This window comes from Bidens hawaiensis, unplaced genomic scaffold (genome assembly GCF_021521415.1).
Source record: "Bidens hawaiensis isolate Kalapana, Puna unplaced genomic scaffold, B.hawaiensis_p1.1 tig00015212_1, whole genome shotgun sequence".
Taxonomy (NCBI): Eukaryota; Viridiplantae; Streptophyta; class Magnoliopsida; order Asterales; family Asteraceae; genus Bidens; species Bidens hawaiensis.
Genome location: NW_027492353.1, coordinates 365,798 through 376,429, shown reverse-complemented (window position 1 = coordinate 376,429; position 10,632 = coordinate 365,798). Strand labels below are relative to the sequence as shown.

Below are 10,632 nucleotides of genomic sequence, written 5' to 3'. Positions count from 1 at the left end.
GTTTGATATTTACTAAAATGAGGAAAATAGGCAATCTAACCTTAGTAGTAACTTTTGTGCATATGGCATGTTTGGTTGCAACTTGCAAGATTGCTAATTTGTGCATTTTGTTGAAGTTTTTAAATTGAATTATTAAAGCTGGAAACTTGAACATTAAGTTACTGGGAATTTGGTTTGTAGTAAAATGAGGAAAAGAGGCAATGCTAACCTTAGTAGTGACTTATGTGCATATGGTATGTTTGGTTGCAAGATCACTAATTTATGCATTAAACTTTTTTTTAATAAAGAGCTTAAACAGCAGTGTTTGTATTATTAAAGCTGCAAACATGAGCATTAATCTACTGGGAATTTGGTTGGTAGTAAAATGAGGAAAAGAGACAATGGTAACCTTAGAAGTTATTCGTGTGTTGTCATTTTAGGTGCTACTAACTGCTTGTCTGGTTATACTTGGCTTTCACTTTCAATTTCAACACCTTTAAGTTTTCACCCCATGTGGTCAGCATAATGTTACCTAATTTGTGGTTTTTTTATATGTAAGGTGAAGGGTTCTTGTTTTGCTTTTGCCTTTACATTTGCACAATGTCTAGTTTCATCACTAAATCTAGATATCACCAGCTGAAAGCTTATATCATGCTAGCTAGTAGCCTAGTACATGTATCTTTTGCGGGCCCATCTATGAGTGAAATACCAAGAACAATCCTTTGATGCTAGATAACTGGGATAATTCATGGTAAAAAAGGAACATTTCTTCTCCATCACATGTATTCTGGTCTGTTATTAGTTATTACATCTTCATACACAATCAAGCCTTTTTAGAACGTTTTTCTCGTGACATTCTAGTCCATGACATCCCTTCATATGCCTTAAATGTACTCCATTAAACATCACATACATATTATTCTTGTGCTTCTTAATACTCTTCATGCGGTTGCTAATAATTTTATAAGATGTTATGGTGGACAGAGCATTTGATGTAGACTAAGAGTGCATAGAGAATTAAACATATTACATACTGAAAGAGTAATCAATTACCATGAACTTTTGTTCAGCACGAATTACTCTTTCAACAACACCTTTTGGGAATGTTATATAAAAAGTCAACCTTGAGTAGTTTTTCTATCTGCTAATCATATAATGGCATTTAAGTTATTCGGATTTCAAAAGTTATTAAAGTTATCTGCTTTCTAATCGTTATTTTTATGTTCTATTAGAATGGTCAATAGAAGAAGAGTTAAGAAACCCTGAGTTAGAAAAGGAGCTCGAGAAGAGGATGAGAAGAAGAGGAGAAGCGTCTAGTGTAAAAGATAAATATCAAGATGATACAAAAGAAACCGAAGATAGACACTTATCTACAAGAAACGATCGTTCCAAAGAAGAAAGACATAAAAACGAAGAATATGGAGACACTAAAGAATCTCGACATAAAGACGAGAAACACCGGGAAGATGGTGAACGCGATAGAAAAAGTCGTGATGTTAAACACCGCGGTGAAAGTGGAAGATACAGCAAACACAAGGATGACAAATATTATGAAGATAAGTATAGTGAAGATGGAAATAAAGAAACCAAATATAAAGATGATAAATATATGGAAACCAGTGATAAAGATGAAAGAGGTAGGGATCGTAAACGCAGACAAGATGATGATAGAGATTATAAACATAAGGAAGAGAAGAGAGCACGTGATTCCAAACGTTCAAGGGATGTTAATGATAGAAAAACAAATAATCGGGATGGAAGCCCGGTTTATGATGATCGTGTAGCTAGATATAAAGATGATAAAGATAGAAAAAGAGGCTATGAAAAAGACGAATCTAGTGATTATAGATCCCGTAGTAGCATTAAAGAACGGATTGAATCAGAAAAGAGATCGAGTGCTAAAGCTGAGTCAGCTTCTGAATGGGGAAGATCCAGTTCTCGTTATGCTGATGTGGAAATTGCATCCAACCATAGCCGTCGTAGGAGTTCACCCAGTTCAGCAAGAGATCATCATAGGTAAATCTTTGTTGCATATTTATAATTATTGTTAGTTTCTCTGTCTGAATAATAAATAATGTGTAACATTTATCAGGGTTTCAAAGCAAGAAGAAACCAAGTACCGGGATTATTCTTATGAAGATCGATCCCGACATAATGCTCATTCAAGTAAAGATTACGATTCTGTCCATGGACAATCAGGTAAGAAAGTCACTTTAAAGGATGACGGTTACACGGGTGTTGATTTATCAGGGGAAAAACGTGCTAGGCCCGAATCCCCGTCATCAACGAGTAACGAACGCAGGAACTTAATTAAAACTGACGGTAGAAAAAGTCTTGATCTTGATGAACCAGGCCCCCGAACTGGTGGATCTAAAGATACTGTTAAAGATGGTAAAGGAAGTCGGGAATTGGTTAACGAAGTTGATAACGATAATTTATCGGTTTCATCACCGTACATGAGAAATTCTCATTATTCTGGTAATACAAAGTCTCACCTACCACCTCCATCTCCATCTCCATCTATGTTTGAAGATGACAGAAGTAAGTCAAACAATCGGCACCGGAGGATGGTTGACCCGAACATGAACAGAGGTCAAAGTCAAAGTCAAGGTAATTGGAACAACGTTTCAAATTGGCCTTCTCCAATGGTGACTGGGGGTTACATCCCATTCCAGCATGTTCCACCGCCCATGTTTCATCCTCTTATGCCTCAGTTTCCACCACAAATATTTGGTAGACCACCAATGAAAGTCAACCCTGGTTTATCTTACCATGTTCCTGATCATACCCGACCACCTTTGTTGCACGGTTGGGATGCTAACAATGCTGTATTTGGTGATGAATCTCACTTATATGGTCGGCTTGATTGGGACCACAGGACCCAAATGAGCAACCGAGGGTGGGACCAAAGTGGCACGGATGTGCAACCGGGTCAACAAAAAGACGGGTATTTGGGTCACAGACATGATGAAAACTGGACCGGACCGACAGGTCAGCCTGATGAAGGTGAACAGAACCAACCTGATTTACTGCCCGACACCTTGAATTTTGATAAAAACGGGCCTGAAACTCAGAAAGTAACCGAAAGCCCTCAAATTTTTGAGGCTGTTAAGGAAATCAACAACGCTGTTATTTCCCAAGTGTATCTTTCTAAGGTTGATGTATCTAAAGATCTTACCCAACCTGAGTTGTATGAGGAATGCACAAACATGATTGATTTAGATCAGGAAGCATCATTATCTGATGAATTCGACTGCAAGATTTTGTTTTTAGAGGTAATACCGTAATAAATATATGTTTTTAACGTTGTTTTTCCACCTGGACAAATGTACTTAGTTTTTTCTCTTTATATGCTACAGGATGCTGTAGATGTTGATGTTATTGATAGTGCTTCACTATTTTCTGTCACAAATGATTCCATTTTTCAGGTTCGTATCTTTTGCTATCAACTTAAATGCATTAGTTATGATCTTATGATTACAAAAAGAATATTACGACAATGTTGGTCTAAATCTTTTATAAAAATATGAACTTTATTTTGAGATACTTTTGTTATTGCGTGTTTTAGAAAGCGATGCTGCTTTACAAGAGGCAAAAGGAAGAGTTTGATCCAATGAATACAAAGAAAGAGAAAGGCGATTCAGATGGTGATAAGCCAGCAGATGAGGTGGCTGCTGAGTTGGATCGCGAGGATTCAAAGGAAAATGTTGAACCACTGAATAAACCTGAGGAACCAACAAATATGGAGGTGGATCATGCTGTTGTAAAGCAAGAGGAAGAAGATGAGGCTGTAAAGCAAGAGGAAGAAGATGGTGACAAGTCAGCAAGTGACGAGAAGAATGGTGGTGGTGGTGTTGTGTCTACTGCTGACGTGGCAGTGACACCAACAGAGTCTAATGAGTTTGGGTCAGTAAATCTAAATCGGATACATCACCATTCTCCTGAAAGTACACATTGAGACAATTTTTTTATATTTGTGCCTTTAAAATGCCATTTTATTCCTGGCCCTAGCTTATTATCGTTGCTTCTTGATTAATAAAACTCTCGCTCGTTCTATTAGTTTGCTTGTGTGGTTGTGTTGCTTGTTATTTGCAGGTGGTCGGTCAGATCAGTCTTGCACTGCGGTAGTGGTGATTAGGACAACACCTTCTTGGGTGATATCTTATCAGGTGAGTTTTAGAATCAAATCTGACTACAACTGTTTTTGTTATAAACAAGACCGCTAACTTAATAATACACGTTTTTTTTTAAGTTTTAAAAAATATTTATATTTATAAGTATATGATACTTATAACAGCCTTAGAATTAACTGTTATAAAAATTGTCCATTGATGCCACTAGTTCATCCATTGCCTTCCCACTTTTCGATCTTGGTCTTCACGCCTCATGGTGTGCTAGAAAGCTTGTTTACTAGATAATAATGTCGATATGAGACACATTAAATTTATAATTCTCTAAGAATGGGGTCAAATTTCCCCATGTATGCTTCACTATTTAAGTTATTTAACTACTCAACTACGGATTAAATCATGCTATCAGACTATCAGAGATCAAAGTTACGTGTTCCATTTAATCGTCCTCGAGGGAACAACCAGTGTGGTAAAGAGGTGTACTCTCAATTAACAGGTTGTTCAAATTTTGTGAAATGCATGTGTGGTGATTTTAGAAGTAGAGAGTGTTGTTTTCGACCGATAAAAAACATGTTTTATTTAATTTGACTATTTGTCACATGCATAAGAATTCATGTTCATTTGTCATCAATTATGATGTTCTTCCGACCCGTTACTAATAGCTATGAAATTGACCAAATGTATTTAACGTATTTTACAAAATAGCTCAAACAAATAAACGATAAAACAAATAAGCAATCTATCCTTTTAATTTCTTATTAAAAACTAACTTAGGCTATGTGTAGTGGAGGGCTACAAAATGGAAGGATTTTCGACACGTAGCACATTGTCAGCAGATGAGCTATTTTCATTTTAAAGGTACCAGTGTTGTAAGCCAACCCCCCCCCCCCCCCCCCCCAAAAAAAAAAAAAAAAAAAAAACAGTTATTGGTTTATTTAATAAATAATACTTTTTAACCCAACCGGTGACAAAATTATGTTGCCCCTCCTAAAATCTCTCTAATATCGCCTAGGGGGACGGCGTTGTCGCTCAAAAACCACCAACTTGTCGCTCCACTACGCATACACTTACAAGTTAGAAAATAATTGTTGTTATTTCTTTTTTCAAGTTACTTCAAATCTTTTATGGATTTTATTAACATATCGACCTCTGATATACATTATATTTTTTTTAAGTTACAATTCTTTCATATTAAAGTTCTTTTAAGAAATTTTATATTAAAAAAAAAATAGTGAACCAAATGGTTGTTCACACAAGGTTACAAATAGGGAATGTTTCTAAACCATAAAAATTCATTTTGAAAATCAAATTAAGAGAACGGTAATCACAAAAGTAATCATCATTAATTAAAATTGAAGGAAAACGTTGTAATTTATAAGCATAGGCATGCCAAACTAGAGGTGCAAATATTGGTTTTAAAGCATCGATTACTAGCCATACCTGGTTATTGGTCAAACGGTCAAAATCGTTTATTGTAAATTGTAATTAACCAGTTACAATTCATAATCGTTTTCTTTTTAGTGAAAAAGGTTACCAATCTTTGTAACAAGTTAACCTTATTAACCTATTGAAATCATCTTATAAACACGAAGCTTATTATCATAACGGAATTAACAGATTTTCTGTTAAACCGTTGTTAAAATCTGTAATATGTCTCTAACCTACAGTTATTATTGATTAGGGATGAGCTAGTGGCACCGGTACGAATTAGGTACCGTCGAAACCAACTTTTTTTTTTGGGGGGGGGGGGGGGGGGGTTGGGATCGGTATGGTACCGATAATTTACCGAACTTTTGCCTCTGGTACCTGTACTGCACTGGTACCAACCGAGCATTTTCATTATCGGTACTGATATCCAATTTTGATTTTCGGTAGCGGTATTTTCAGTACCGAGCTCATCCCTAAGATCGGTTACAAACATGTTTCCACTATACCGGTTAATAACCCGTTTCTATTTATGGTTAACCGAAAAAGTCAGTGTCAAACCAAATAGAGAATTAGAGATGCACAAAAAACCGGTTTGGAACCGGTTCAATGCAAACCGACCCGAACCAGCTTGACAAAAAAACTGTGACTTGGGCCGTCGGTTCTATCACTAGGTCCCCTTCTAAACTACCAAACCAGTTTTAAAACTGAATCGGTGTAAGAAAAAACCAGTTAAAACAGTTCTAAACCGAACCGAATCGATTTGGACCAGTTCTCATGCTCCTAAACCAGTTTCTAAACCGAACTTTTGTACACCTCTAAACCCACCAAAGTAAGTTTGAGATTATTAGTCAGGCGCAATACTCAATAATATTTGGGCTTTTGCATTTGAAACCGAATTCATGTACTCATTCTGTATACAACACACACTCTTATTCTGCCCTGTTTCCGATCACCATCTCCGCCGTCTGTTACCGCCAGGTATATATTATTATTATTATTATTATTATTATCATCTCGATCTACCTACCGATTTGTTTTTGAATTTCATTTTTCCGATTTGTGTATTAAGGCCTAGGGTTTCTAGTGTAATCGTAGAATTTTGGATTTAATTTTCCATTGTTAGGTATCTGGTTTAACAATTCTTCAACAGCTGTAACATTTGGAGTTATGTATGCGAAAACCTCTAGCTAACTTGCTTATATTGTTTAGGATAGTTGATTTATCTTAGTGCATTAAGGCCTAGGGTTTGTAGTGTAATTGTAGATTTAAGTTTACGATACGGTGGGAATGTATAGGGGAAGTTACATTGATGGAGATCTGGTTGAAGGATTTTTATTTGAAATTTGATGAGGTTTTCGTATAATGGCGTCTTTGTTTAGATTTATGTATGCAGTACCTTTAGCTGACTTGCATATATAGTTTAGGCGTAGTTATCAAATGCGCTAGGCGCATAGGCCTCACCTAGGGCCTAGACGCAAGGCGCTAAAAAGCGAGGGCCTGAGGGAAAAAAAAGCACTTAAATAAACAATTTAAAATAGATTATGTATATGGAAAATAATACTATTCTTCAAATAAAATAAACAAAAGCTATTATATAACATGTAGTATCATCTAATTAGTACCAAAAGTTCTAAAATAGTCAAGATTCAAATTTAATTACAGAACTTGAATTGCAAAATGTATCTATATAATGTCTTTGACCTCTTCTAGATCCAAATTTCAATAGCACATTAGCACTTCTTGTGTTTCTCTTGCTCGGCTTTTACCTTCTCATGTTCTTGGCATAGACAATGCTGAAGCACTTGCTTAGGAACTAGAGGCGCATTTATTGAGCCTAGCCTGTAAAATGGGCCTAGGCACAAGAAGCGAGGGATTTTAATAACTATGAGTTTAGGATAATTGATATCTCAAAGTATTACGTATGTTTGTATGCATGCTTTCTTGTGAATTGTTATTCTATTATTTTATTTGCTATGTGGAAGAAATTGGATGTTAAACCGTGTAGGAACTAGCAGCAAGTAGTCAAGTAGTTGCTATTGGTTGCAAATTTTGCTTTCAAGTAGTTCTACAATGTTGGTTGTTTATGCTTGGCAAAACTTTCTATATAAGTCATGCACCCACGCTGCTATTGGTTTCTTGAGTTCTTGTTAGCTTTTAAGGTTTTAATGATTAAAAGAGTAAATGAGATCACCATTGCTTGTTCTATGCACACATAACACCATGTTTGATTGAAATGGCAAACTTTGATAGTTGCACATTACTCTGGTGTACGTGTATCAACAAAAATGTGCTCTTTTGTAATGCTGTAATTATCTACCAGTCAAATGATTTATAATGAGTTTTATTTTATTTATTTATGCTCGTCTGATTTTATCCAATACAAAGAAATGATGAATACAGACATCTTGTTGTTGCTAAGTGTGCTAGTCTTGTTTGATTGATAGCTATTTCTCATATCGTATATATAAAATTATAAACCAAAGGCTTTAGTTTAAGATGATGAAATGAAACACTATTTTTAGCAAGAAGTGTATTATGCACAATGTATTAATATTTCAATATGTTGGTAAGTTATATGTAAACATCAACTATAAGGGGAGGAACAAACTAGTGAAAAATGAAACGGGAGAGTGGAAATTATGGTATTTTTGCATCCGATTCTTTGCATTTGAATATGTGATGTATAACTGGAGAGGATAACTGTTCGAATTTGCTGCTAGCCTGTATAACCTATGATCACCTTTTTCTGTTTAGTTTGTTTGTTCTTGTGTTTTATTAAGTGCAGTGGTTAATATGTTTTTGGTGTTTTATGGCTTTTTGCATGTTTTTGTTGATCACTTCTATTCTCTCGTGATACAGTCAAATTTGATCTTTTTTTGGGTGAATCAATACAATCCGCCATCTCAGTCAACGCCGTAATCACCCGACAACCTCAGGTAGAGACATTATATGCATTTTCTCACCACTTTCAATTATAAATCCATACTAGTCAAATGATCTTGCTTTAGTTAATTAGCACTGTTCCCATTATTTTTCACTCTTTTGACTCTCAGATTGAAATATGTGAACTTATAAATGATAATTAACAGGAATTATGATGGATGGAGGCTCGCCTAACTTCAAAACATGGAATACAATATATCCTGTTTACATCAACTCAAAGAAGACCATCGCTGAAGGTAGAAGAATCTCCGCATCAAAAGCATGTGAAAACCCTACCGCGTTAGAAATTGGCGATTGTTGTGGCCACCTCAAAATCCCTTTTGCCATTGAGGTTTTTTCTCTTCTAAAGTTTACATTTTTACCTAATTTGCATTTGGTTAATTGTAATTCGTATTTGTAAACTCATTATAACGGTTTTATAGATTGATAAGGCGTATCCAAGGGATTTCATGCAAGTTGGGAGGGTGCGTGTTTTACTGAAAAGACCAGACGGGAGTCCGTATAATCCCCTTATTACATCCAGTAAGCATAATTCTCTAATTTATTGCATTTTTCTATGACGTCCGTTACATATATTCTGTAAATAATAGCGGTTTGTTTGGATGGTGGCAGAAAAACAGCTGATGATTCGGATTGCTGAACTGGTTCCTAGACACCCTGGTAGATTGAAGAAACAAGAAGCTGCTTCAAAGTCTGCTGCGTCTGCTTCAAATGCTGGTGCGCCTGCAAAATCCGGCAAGGGTGGGAAGAAGAAGAGATAAATTTATCGATGTCGTGTGTAACTTTTAGTTGAGATTTGCTAAGCCCTTTGGTCGGTCGGTGAGATAAGACGTTTTTTATCTTGTGGATGTTTGTAATTGAACATGGTTTTAAATGCATAGACAAAGAACTTAAGTGAATAAAAGCCTGTGGTCTGGTTTTAGTTTTCAGTTTTGTGAGTCTATACCGGTTTTCACAATGTTTGGTTCATCATAGGACGAAAAGTAGGGCTGTAAATGAACCGAACGAACACGAACAAAGCCGTGTTCATGTTCGTTCGTTATGAAAATAATGTGTTTATGAACGGTTCATGAACACTTACCGAACGAGATTTTGTGTCCGTGTTCGTTCATTAAGGAAAATAATGTGTTCACGAACGGTTCACGAACACAAACGAACACAAATAAAATCGACAGAGCCTAGAGATTGAAACCGATGTGTTCATCAATGTGAATAATGAAAGTCTGTAAATGAATCGAATGAACACAAACATGGGCATGTTCGTGTTTGTTCATTTAACTTTGAAATAACACGGACACTTAATCGAACAAATATTTATGTTCATGTTCGTTTATTTAAAAAGGGATATTTGTGTTCGTTTGTTTAAAATCTAAACGAACATAACTGAATAAAGATAAACGAACATACATGAACAAATGTAAATGAACACAAATAAGCATAAACGAACTTAAATGAAAACACTTAACTGACACAAATTAACATATATAAAACCTTTAAGCAGATTACCTGTCTAGATAATATTTAATTATTTTCTATTAATACATAAATTAAAATAAATAAATAGACATAAACGAATATAAATAAACGAACATAAACGAACGTTCATGAACATAAATGAACGAACGGAGCATGTGTTCATGTTCGTTCGTTTAATTAAAAGAACACAAGTTTTTTGTTCATGTTTGTTCGTTTATTAAATAAACGAACTTCCCGCCAAACGGTTCACGAATAGTTCACCGAACATTCGGTTCGTTTACAGGCCTAACGAAAAGTTTTCCTGTTTGAAGAAATTTATTGAACCCTTTCAGCGATCGTTGAGTTAGATTGAAGAAGAAATAGAAAAAAATATGTTTGATGAAGAAACCACGTTGGGAATTAAAGATGTTATGAATCGTTTATTTTATTTATTATGATAATGATATTATATTTTATTTATATGACCGATTGACCCATCCAAGCCCAAAAACTTTGACGCCATAAAAAAAATCAAACGTCGAAAAATCCTGAACCCATAGGAAAAATTACTAGCTCCGCCAGTGTCTATTTCTATCTCATGAAAGGGGTAGTTTGCAAACAATTTAGTAAGTACAAATTAGAAGTCCTGTTGAATTTTACTTCACTTTCTTGGGACATTTATTGTCGTTACACGTGA

General features: G+C 35.3%; 2 protein-coding genes across 2 annotated transcripts; both read left to right on the top strand.

Annotated features, from left to right (window-relative positions):
* The first annotated feature begins 1,197 nt into the window (after positions 1-1,197).
* On the top strand, positions 1,198-3,986 carry LOC143548686 (uncharacterized). The gene is made up of 4 exons (XM_077039785.1): positions 1,198-1,995; positions 2,072-3,254; positions 3,339-3,407; positions 3,548-3,986. Exons 1-4 carry the CDS (start codon positions 1,271-1,273, stop codon positions 3,935-3,937), a joined length of 2,367 nt encoding a protein of 788 aa, XP_076895900.1. The 5' UTR covers positions 1,198-1,270; the 3' UTR covers positions 3,938-3,986.
* A 4,397-nt stretch (positions 3,987-8,383) lies between these two features.
* LOC143548664 (signal recognition particle 19 kDa protein-like) lies at positions 8,384-9,380 on the top strand. Its single transcript, XM_077039767.1, has 4 exons — positions 8,384-8,473; positions 8,627-8,811; positions 8,903-9,002; positions 9,093-9,380. Exons 2-4 carry the CDS (start codon positions 8,632-8,634, stop codon positions 9,239-9,241), a joined length of 429 nt encoding a protein of 142 aa, XP_076895882.1. The 5' UTR covers positions 8,384-8,473; positions 8,627-8,631; the 3' UTR covers positions 9,242-9,380.
* The last annotated feature ends 1,252 nt before the right edge of the window (positions 9,381-10,632 follow it).

Coding starts and splice junctions, on each gene's coding strand:
- LOC143548686 (XM_077039785.1), top strand. CDS start 1,271: ATGAGAAGAAGAGGAGAAGCGTCTAGTGTAAAAGATAAATATCAAGAT. Junction 3,255..3,338: donor GCAAGATTTTGTTTTTAGAG/GTAATACCGTAA, acceptor TATATGCTACAG/GATGCTGTAGATGTTGATGT. Junction 3,408..3,547: donor CAAATGATTCCATTTTTCAG/GTTCGTATCTTT, acceptor TGCGTGTTTTAG/AAAGCGATGCTGCTTTACAA.
- LOC143548664 (XM_077039767.1), top strand. CDS start 8,632: ATGATGGATGGAGGCTCGCCTAACTTCAAAACATGGAATACAATATAT. Junction 8,812..8,902: donor AAATCCCTTTTGCCATTGAG/GTTTTTTCTCTT, acceptor ACGGTTTTATAG/ATTGATAAGGCGTATCCAAG. Junction 9,003..9,092: donor TAATCCCCTTATTACATCCA/GTAAGCATAATT, acceptor GGATGGTGGCAG/AAAAACAGCTGATGATTCGG.